The 11,056-nt window shown below is 24.8% G+C and overlaps 1 protein-coding gene across 1 annotated transcript; it reads left to right on the top strand.

Moving 5' to 3' along the window:
* The first annotated feature begins 9,274 nt into the window (after nt 1-9,274).
* Nucleotides 9,275-10,107, top strand: LOC124936761 (early nodulin-like protein 1). The gene is made up of 2 exons (XM_047477284.1): nt 9,275-9,479; nt 9,568-10,107. Exons 1-2 carry the CDS (start codon nt 9,308-9,310, stop codon nt 9,930-9,932), a joined length of 537 nt encoding a protein of 178 aa, XP_047333240.1. The 5' UTR covers nt 9,275-9,307; the 3' UTR covers nt 9,933-10,107.
* The last annotated feature ends 949 nt before the right edge of the window (nt 10,108-11,056 follow it).

Here is an 11,056-nt window from a genome sequence, read left to right as displayed (position 1 = left end):
TAAATCAAATTAAAAACTAAATTAATATATTCAACAATAGTGATGAAATGGGTTTGTATTAGTATATGATAAAGTGTTAGTTTTTGTAACTGAGTTAGGAGTTAATTAAAATCTAATTTCATTATCAAATAAATTAAATTAAATATAAGTGAGCTTATTTGTTATAAAAAAAATGTTATAGTCAAAAAATAAAATTAATCATGTTTGTTAGATTTATTTAGTTTATTCTATAGATATATGGAATTTTTAATTTTTTATCCATTATTTATTTATTTATTTATTTATATTTAATTTAATTATACATTTACTATTAAATAAAATTACTTTTAATTTAAAAAATATTTAAATTGTTTTAAAATTGATTATGACCATAATAAAATAATATGTTTCAAATCATTTTCAGTAATCAATTAATTCAAAAACATATTATTTTAAAAAATAATGATAAAAGGTTGGTGATCTTGTAATGAGTTAGATCATTTTCAATTCATAAACACATTCTCAATTTTAAAATGCATTAAATGTTATATCAAACAGTATATCATTTTCAAATCAAAAATTCATTTTTAAACTTAAAAACTCAAAAGAATATTTTAAAAATATTTTAATTTACCTCAACTTTTTAATTTTTCAATAACTACTTATATATTTATTAGCTTTACAAATTAAACCCTAATATTTTTTTAAACTTACGTTCATTAAAGAAAATTATGATAAAATTAATATAAATAAATAATTTATACACATAAAAAAACAAATTAAATATCATTAAATAACTACTTAGGAATACTAAGTTTTTTATCAATATTTTTTATTATTATAAATTTATGATATATAAAAATATTGATAAAATATATAAGATTAAAAAAATTATACATATAAATAAATTATACACAAAAATAAATATAAAAGTTTAATTAAATTAAAAATTAAAGGAACTAATTAAATGTTTAAAATAAATGATATAAAAAAGTTAAATATATAAATAAAAAATTAATAAACTTCATGAATTCATTTATGCGATGAATAGTACAACCGCATATGTGTTTTTATTTTTATTATTATTATTATTTTTTTTTTTTTTAAGAAAGTGGAGAATGAATATCATTTTGCGGTTCGGTTTTTAGCGGTTAGGTTATAAAGAAAGGAACGAGGACAATTGGACTTGGTCTCAGAGGCCAGGTTAGGTTTGAATTTTTTAAATAACAAATAAAATTAAGGGAAGAATGTCAATTTTATCATCGAACTATAACGGAGTATTCACGTATATCTGAACTAATTTTTGTTCGTTCATACCACTGTAGTTGAACTTAATATTCATCTATATCACTGGTTAATTAAAACATCCAAATCCGTTAAGTTTTCCGTTAAATGTTAACACATCTTGACTGACATGTCATTCTTTTAAAATTAATATATATTATTATTTTTTTTTATTCATAATTTCTAAATAATAAAACTTTTATATTTTCAGAGACATTAACCAAACAATACACATTTTGAAAGACAATAATAATAATTCACTTTTTTTTTTATTAATATGTTTTTAACATTTATTTTTATTAACGAATTTTATTATTTAAAAATATTAACAAAAATAAATGTTGAAAATATATTAATTAAAAAAATGAATTAATGTTAATACTTCTTAAAATGTATAATTTATTTGATTAATATCTTTGAAAATGTAAATTAAATTTTATTATTTAAAATAATGAATAAAAATAAATATATAATATATATTAATTTTAAAAAAATGACATGTTAATTACATGTGTCATCATTTAACGGAAAACTTAACAGATTGGGATGTTTTTGTCTTGCAGTGAAATAGATGAACATTAAACTCAAGTACAATGGTATGAATGAGCAAAAATTAGTTCAGTGATATACGTGAATATTTCGTTATAGTTCGATGGTAAAACTGACATTCTTCCCATAAAATTAAACATTATTTTATTCCCCTCATCTATCATATTATTTAAATTATTAATCAAAATACTAAAATAATTTTTATTTTAAATTATAATGTTTTATTTATATTTTTTAATATTTTTTAATTCTTTTTTATTAAAAATAATCATTATTTTTTCAAAATTATTAACAATTAATTTTTTAAATAATCCCAATTCAAATAAAACCTAAGTTATTTGACCTTTGGATTATATTTGGAATTTTTATTTTATTATAATATCGTGTAGATTTGAATTTTAGGGGTTACTTCATCATAATGTTTATTAGATTATTAAGAAAAAACTAAATATCTCAAGTTAAGCAATCTTAGTACTTAATTAATTGAGATTGTTTGATATAAGATTATGGGTAATTTTTGGGTGGCACTCCTGTAGGCTCATCTTGCATACAAATGATGGGATCACAGAATTTACAAGTGTTGTCCTACCTGCAAGTTCAAGGGTTTTAGCACACCAGCCCGACAGTCGTCGCTGAAGTCTCTTTGCCCGAGTCTTTATAGGAGTCTATCCTTCTGGAGAAGAGCCCGCTCTCTTTCCTGTAGCAGCCCTTATAGCTGCCCTTATAGCTGACTGATTTCTAGGGTTTCCTAGCTCGGAGATTGATCCGGGTCTTCTACAAGTCCTTAAACGAGCCAGAAAAGGTCGATTCGGAGCGGAGTTCGGGATACCTCCTAACGAATCCGATCACGACTCCTCGACCCACTCCATATCTAAATAGAGTCCGGATGAAGGAGTCAGTTTTTAGAAAGGCCTTTCAAGATTATGTGTAAGATTATGGGTATTGTTTGATTAATAAATGTATCATTATCAATCACTTTATTTTTACATTAAATTTTCATAAATATTAAGAATTATTGTTACATTCAACTTAAATAATCAACTCTAAACAAATCTTTCAAAAATATTAAATTTTATTTCAAATAAACACAAATATAATATGTGCTTAAATTTTGTTAGGATCAAAGGAGTTGAATATTGTTGTTCTATTTTTCACTTAAATGTGATTTTAATCCTGTTAAGGATTAAAAATCTGTTTCTATTCTTTGACAAATCGTAGCAAGCTCTTCAATAATAATAAGTGCGAAAAATGCTTGAATGATTTAAATCGACATATATAAGAATTAATGAAGCAATTAAAAGACAACACAAGATTTTATGAATGTTCGGAGATAAAATTCATACGTCACTCATTCTTCTGTTTTCCAGAAAGATTCCACTAAAAGACTTTGATTTGTATAGATGCTACACAAACCCACTCAGATCATATGTCTTAACACTTGCATTTTTGAACTTCTGACTCTCACACTATCTTGTTGAATAGACGATTATCTGTTCAAGTTACACAAGTAAAATGATTATCGAATGATACAAAAGATTATCTAGTAAACTATCTTGTGTGACCGACGTGTATGTTAACGTCACTCAACGTATATCGTCTCGTGTATGTGTAACGTAGTGACTTGCAGAAGAACCGAACTTGGACGAAAATGACCACCTTCACCGCTATTCTCTGATGTCTTTCTATACTTGAGGCATGGCAACGGTCGAATCTATTTTGTCGCTACATGGCAACGATACGTTTGTCGTATGTCTAGCATAGGGGTGTAAATGAATTGAGCCGCTCGTGAGCTGCTCGTGAGTGGCTCGGTCAAAGTTCGATTCGAGTTCAGTCAAAATCGAATTCGAGTCAAGCTCGAGCCAGCTCGTTTAAGATTCGAACCGAATTCGAGCTTAGGTAAGACTCGCTTGATGGCTTATCGAGCTTTTTCAAGCCTAATCATATAAAAAAATATTATATTTAATTTTTAATCAAAATTTGAAACAATACTCATAAGACTATCTAAGAACATATTACTTACGAGCCTCCCCAAAATATACTTATAAATTAAAAAATATATGTTATATAATATTTATAAGGAAATAAATAAATTTAATATTAATTTAATTATAAATACATCATTTTTAAAAATCAAATCAAAATATAATTATACTGTAATATTATTTAATATATGTCATCTCAATGTATTATATTTATAAGATATATAATTATTTTTATTTTACTATAAAGTATTTATTAAGATATATCAAAATAATATATATTTATAAATTAAAATATATATATTATATAATACTTAAAAGTTATAACTTATAAGGAAATAGTTAAATTTGATATTAATTTAATTATATAAACATAATTTTTGAAAATTAAATCAAAATATAATTATACTGTAATATTATTTAATATATGTAATCTCAATTTATTAGATTTTATAAGATATAAAATTATTTTTATTTCAGTATAAAGTGTTTTATTTTTTAAAATAAACATAATAGAGTTTAATATGTTTTCAATTTCATCTCAAATATAATACACGACTTGAAAATATTCTTCTCAAACTTGCTTGAACATGAATAACTCCCTTAGACATTCTACGTATGTTCTTACGCGAACCAAATACGTCCATTCTTACGTGAACCTAGTCCTGGTTGAGGAAGAGTTATAGGACGTAAAACAAAAAATATGTGGAGGGTTGTACCGTCTGATGAACATAATCTCGACTTTTATTATGTTTTTTAATATAAGAAATTAATATATAAATATATTTAAATTCAAGTCTTTCGAGCCGAACTCGAGCCTATGATTATTTGATCGAGCTAAGTTCGAGCTTAATATTGAAAGCTCGATCGAGCTCGAGTCGAGCCAATAAAAAACGAGTCAAGATGAACTTGAGCCATGGCTAGTTCGACCTCGGCTCATTTACACCCCTAGCCCGGCGTACGGGGTTTTAGTGTGTAAGGGAATGAAATATTCATTTATCGTTTTGAAGTTTGAGTAGAGAGATGGTTGTACATTTTATCGTATTGCAATTTATGAGTGCTCAACTACTTGGCTTAGCAGATAAGCATTCAGCTGATGTGGAACTTAACTGATAGTGAGCTCTGTTGATGAGTTACTCTGCTGATAGCAAACTCAGTTGTTGATCAGCTCAGCTGCTAGCGAACTCCACTGATGACGAGCTCTATTGCTAGCGAATTCTACTGTTTGAGCAACTCTGCTGTCAGCGAACTCTGTTGTTTGAGTAACTCTGCTGCCAACAAACTCTGTTATTTGAGTGACTCTACTGATAACAAATCTCTTGATAACGAATGTTCAGCTGATGGCAACTCTATTGTTGGCGAACTCTACTGATGGAGTTGCTCAACTGATAGCGAGTCTGCTAATGGAAACTCTGTTGTTTGATCAACTCTGCTGCCAATGAACTCTGCTGTCAGCGAACTCTGTTGTTTGAGCAACTCTGCTACCAGCGAAGTCAGCTGTTTGAGCAACTCTACTGCCAGCGAACTCTATTGTTTGAGCAACTCGGTTGATGGCGAGTTGTTTACGATCAGTTGTCTAGAGCAGATGTCTTTGATTTTACCTGCGCATTAACACATTGTTGAAGTATATTTTATTTCTTCATCAAAACCATCTGTGTTCATTTTAATTATCCTAAATTCACTCTAATCAATTAAAACGTTTTTCATAATTCAACTTAATTTAACGATTTCCCCGTTTAACTTAATTTAACAAATTTAGTTTAATAAAATAATAAATTATTTGAATTAAAAGACAAAAACATGTTTAATAGTTAAAATGATGTAAAGAAATTAAACTAATTTAATAAAAGAATTGATGAGATGATAGATTAATGCAAATCAAATCAACCAAATTATTCTATCAAACCATTTAATATGTGAAAATTAACAAATTTATTTGATTTTTATTATTGCAAATAATTATTAAACTTAATAATTATAATAAAAAAATCAAAATATATAATAATAACTAATAATATTTGTTCAAAAAATATAGTGAATTCAAAATTTAGTGTAATAAACTAAATATTTATCCAGTAACTCCGCACCTAATTTTTTAGGGGTGAATAACATGTACATGATTATATTATTTTTAAATAATTATATATTAATATTAAGCTAAATTTATCTTTTAAATTTAGTTATCATAAATTATTTTTAAAATATATAGTTAACTTAGGAATTATTAAAATAAATAATTTAAAATTAAGATATTTAAATATATAATAAGATTGTAATAACAGAAAATATGAAATAATTATATTTTTTTTAAAACTAAAATCATGTTAAACATGTTAGATAATGTATAATTTAACAATTTATATATATATATATTATAATCTATAATTAAGTTTAAATAATAACATTAACTAATAATATTTTAAAATAAAAAAAACAAATATTTAACATATAATATGTCAATATATTTATTTAAATAAAATAAGATCATTGGCATATATTTTAACAAATCATAAAATTTATTTTATATTAAATTTAAATATATATTTTTTTACACAATAATAAATATGAAGAGATAGGGAAAAGGAATGGGGTAGGAAATGATGTGTCACTATATCACTAATTATAAAAATAATAAAGAGTGAGGAGAGAATAAAAAAAAAAAATTATTATTTTTTCGGTGAATCAAATTGAACTCATCATTCCCCTCCCAATTGTTTCTCAATAAATATTATAACCTATCTTTTATCCTAATATACCCTATAAACAAAAATCATATCAGATTAATATTAACAAATCATGTTAATTACACTTTTAAATAAAAATAAGAACATATAGATGTACTTTTAAAAAATTGTTCTTCAAAACCTCACTTTTGGACATATTAGATGACTTGTTATTATGAATACTTTCGGCTTATATAATATAGGATTATATGAATAATTTAATAATTATTTAACTTTTTTGTTTGGTAAAGATTTTAAAAAAGTAATTATATATTTTTATAAAAAAAACTTTAAAATATTATAATATTATAATAATAAAAATATATATTATTTTAATATTTTTATAATAAATTGAGTAATGCAAGAATAATGTTGATCTTTGTTACATCATAAATTATTTAAAAAAATACATTTAAGGTAAAAATGTGATATAATTCTTTCATTTTTTTAGTTATACAATTATTTGTATATTTATCTAATTCTCAAAAAGAGATAAAACTCAAATTGATGCACATTTTTATTCACAATTTCTTGACCACTTCAAGTCTATCTATTTATAGTTTATTGATAATTTTCTTATTTATCAAATTACTCAATTTATTAATTAAAATATTAAAATATTTTATATTTTAAATTATTATTTTTTATTTTATTTATATATATTTATTTTTTTATTTTTTTAAAAATTATCATTTCTCAAACTCTACCTATTATTATTTTTTCCCACTCCCCAACTGATTCAAATAACCCATCATCCATACCAAATCGTCAGTACATCGGGACGACAGACCAGGATTTATAATTGAGATGGTCTTCAACAAAATTGAAGATAAGTTTATACAAAATTTTGGATAAATTTTGAATAAAATTAAGTTATAAAAGTAAATTTTATTATTTTTTTAATAATAAACAAACAGTAAATTATATTAAAAAAATATAAAAGTTAGATGTATTTGTCACATTTATACTGTACAATTTTTTATTTTATTTTTCTTAGGATAGGCTGAAGCTCAGCATATATTATATATAATAAATTACTAAAACATCAAAATAAACTTCCTGAATATATTAAACACTAATGATATGTAATAATTTAAAAATATATATTTTCATCAAAATGATAATTTTATTTTTTTGTATATTTCAAAATTAGCAATGATCAAACAAGACACCTGACTATATATGTGTATAAATGACCCTAAAAACTTTTAGTATTTGATAATTATAAAAATATTTTAAGAAAATGTTTGAATGGATTAATAGAAGATTGATGTTATTATAATTATTTAAGGATCATATCACAAATTATTTAAATAATCAACTAAAATATTAAAACTCTGTTTTATTAAAATATAAAATAATAAATACTAAGTTTTTAATATTTTACCCAAATGATGTATTTTCACTCCACATAATATTATTTTTAAATAATTTGATTATCAAACAAATCCTTTCTATTTTTTTTTTTTTAAGAATAAGAGATTTGAATGTTGGATTACATATTTAATGAAGTTATTTAATGCTTTAGATTAGAGCTATCTGATCTTGTATTGTCTTTTTAAATAAAAAAATATTATTTTTATTTGAAAAAGTGGTTTATTAAGATTATTTAGGTAAAATATTTAAAATATTCATAGTATCTCAAATGTTGTACAAGGTAAAGTAAGAGTTGATGAGATAATAATTAATTATTTAAACTAAATTTTAAAAATCAAGTAAGAAAGATTTCAAAGTGAAACAAAATCTTAAAAGTGATTCTTGAGGATGTGAGTTAAGATATATGAAAATATATATTATTAAATATGTTTTTACAGCACTTTTTTTTAATTATTAACTAAAATATAATAATATTTATATATTATATATATTTTTATTATTTACACAAATAATTAATTTTTTTCAACTAACAATTTTTTTTTTAGGAATAAATAATATTCCTAACCTCTTAAGAGGTCTTGACTTCGAGCCCGTCAATCGACAAATTTTACGCATATTTAAATGGTTAACTGTGTTTGCGGGTTTTGTAAATAATTTGTGACTACATTTTTTTAATTATATATTTAAACATTTATACATAAAATTTTAAAATATTATAAATCAAAAAATATATTTAATGAAAAAAAATTATATAGATTACATGAATTTATATAAATCAAAAAGTAACTTTGATATTTTCATTAAAAAAAACTCTTAAAATACTTTATCAGTTACATAATTTTAAAATCTTAAATACTCAAAATTAGCACTACTATATTTTTCATTATTTTCAAACAATTTAATAATTTTTAAATTACCCACATCAAACCATCCTAATAGTTACTAAATTAAGTTTCTGTAAAAAGAAAAAAATAATAATAAATTGAATTCTTAGGCCTTGTTTGATCTCATATTTTTAAAACAATCAATTTGTTATTATATATTATAAATTTAACACAATAATAAAAAAATTCAAATAACCCAATATCAAACAAGTCTTTGAATATCTGTTTTATTTTAAAATTTAAAATTTGAAATTTGAAATACATTTATAAGTAACAGACTTAGCCGTTTCAAGAAAAATAAAAATAAAAATAAAAAAAGAAATAAAAAAAAGTTTTCCTGACATGCCAAAATTGCAACAAGTGTTGTATTACAAGCAATCCCCCACCAGGCACGTGACATTCATGACCAGACCTGACTCCGAACCAAGCAAACCGAACCTGCTACTATATATTAATCTTCTTCCTTCCTAAACCCTCTCACCTTCTTCTTCTTCTTCCATTTCTTTTTCACAGAAAATCAAGATTCAAATCAATGGCTACTTCGATTCTTCCCCTTCTTCTAACCATCCTTTTCTCTGTCTCTCTCTCAGAAGGCAGAGAGTTTTTCGCCGGCGGCCATTCTGATTCCTGGAAAATCCCTTCATCTCCGGAGGATTTGAGTGATTGGTCAGGGAGAATGCGGTTCCTTATTGGCGATTCTCTGGGTTTGTTTTCATTTCATTTTCATGGGTTGTTTTTTAGATATACATGCATTCATTACTTTATTCATGTTTTCTTGTTTAATCTTAACAGTTTGGAAATACGATCCCAAATCGGACTCTGTTTTGGAAGTGAGTGAAGAAGATTTCAACAGCTGCAACACAGAGAACCCTATCAGCAAACATGACGACGGGAATACCAAGATTGTTCTGAACAGATCTGGGCCGTTTTACTTTATCAGTGGAGCTGAGGGAAGTTGTCAGAAGGGAGAGAAGATTCACATCAGGGTTTTGTCTAAGAAACATAGAGGGATTGTTGCTGTAACTCCGGCACCAGCGCCGGCTGAAAGTGAGATTCATGCTCCGGCACCGGCGCCGGCTGTTGGTGGTGCTGTGGCCTTGAAGGGTGGTGCGGTGATGATGGGTTTGGTTATGGGTTTATTTGTTGCTTTTGTTTAGGTTGTTGTTGATGGATGGATGGATGGATGGATGGATGGATGGATGGACGGTTTGGATGAATTGTCTTTTTAGATCAATTTAGTGATTTAATAATATGAATATGATATATGGGTATGTTAAATTGTTTTGTTGTTTTTATTTTTTAGTTTAATTTTTGAAATGATGCTTTTTTATTTATTTTGTTTTAGTAAAGTATCAAAAGATTTAAAGTAACATAAAGGGAAAAATCAAGTTTCATTACTAGTTTGAATGAAACTATATAAACTTAAGTAGACATCATTGTTGTTTATGTATTAGAACTTTAGTGTTGTATTAATTTAAAAACCCAAAGCAAACATGGCTTTAAAAATTAAAACCACTATACAAAGTAAGGCTTAACAAGAAGAAAATTGACAAGTAGGTTAAGATGTGGATTGAGCTTATCATAACATTGATATGTTCACATTTAGATTTAGGGATGTTTTAGATGTATTTGAAAAATCTGTGGATGGATTCGAAGAATCTGTGCGAGAAACCACGTGGAGGATCGAGCTTATCTTTGCGGATCTACGTAAGGGCTGAAGTGGGCTTGCCCACGCAAAACTCACATTTCCGTTTCATTCATTTAAGCCCATCATAACTTTATTTCATGGATTCGTTTATACCACAAATAGGGATTACATAGGTTAAAATTTAAAAATGTTTTGAATGAATTTGATTATCATAACTTGGATAGATTAACATTTAGAAATGTTTTGGAGGTATGAATTTGAAGAATATATGCGAGAACACGGTCAAAACAAGTAGAGTTATTCTTATCAATTGAGACAAATGTGAATATCATCTATATTTTAAGTCTTATAAATGATATTTTTATCTATAATATTTTTTTTAATTAAATTATTTTATAATATAAATAAATTAAACATTGATACAAATATCTTTTTCTCTAGGAAGCATTATGTTTTAAATGGTTATTTCTCTTTTTTATTTGTTTGTGCATATTAACTATTAAGTTTTAAAGGGTTATTTCCCTCTTTGTTTGTTTTGTCCAAATTTTAATGACTATTTTATTTAATTTTTATGAACATTTTAAGTATAACTATATATGTATAATAATATGAAAAATAAATATACATGATTGA

This window comes from Impatiens glandulifera, chromosome 4 (genome assembly GCF_907164915.1).
Source record: "Impatiens glandulifera chromosome 4, dImpGla2.1, whole genome shotgun sequence".
NCBI classification, from domain to species: Eukaryota; Viridiplantae; Streptophyta; class Magnoliopsida; order Ericales; family Balsaminaceae; genus Impatiens; species Impatiens glandulifera.
The sequence above is the reverse complement of the archived record's forward strand: the minus strand, read 5'-3'. Positions and strand labels throughout refer to the sequence as shown.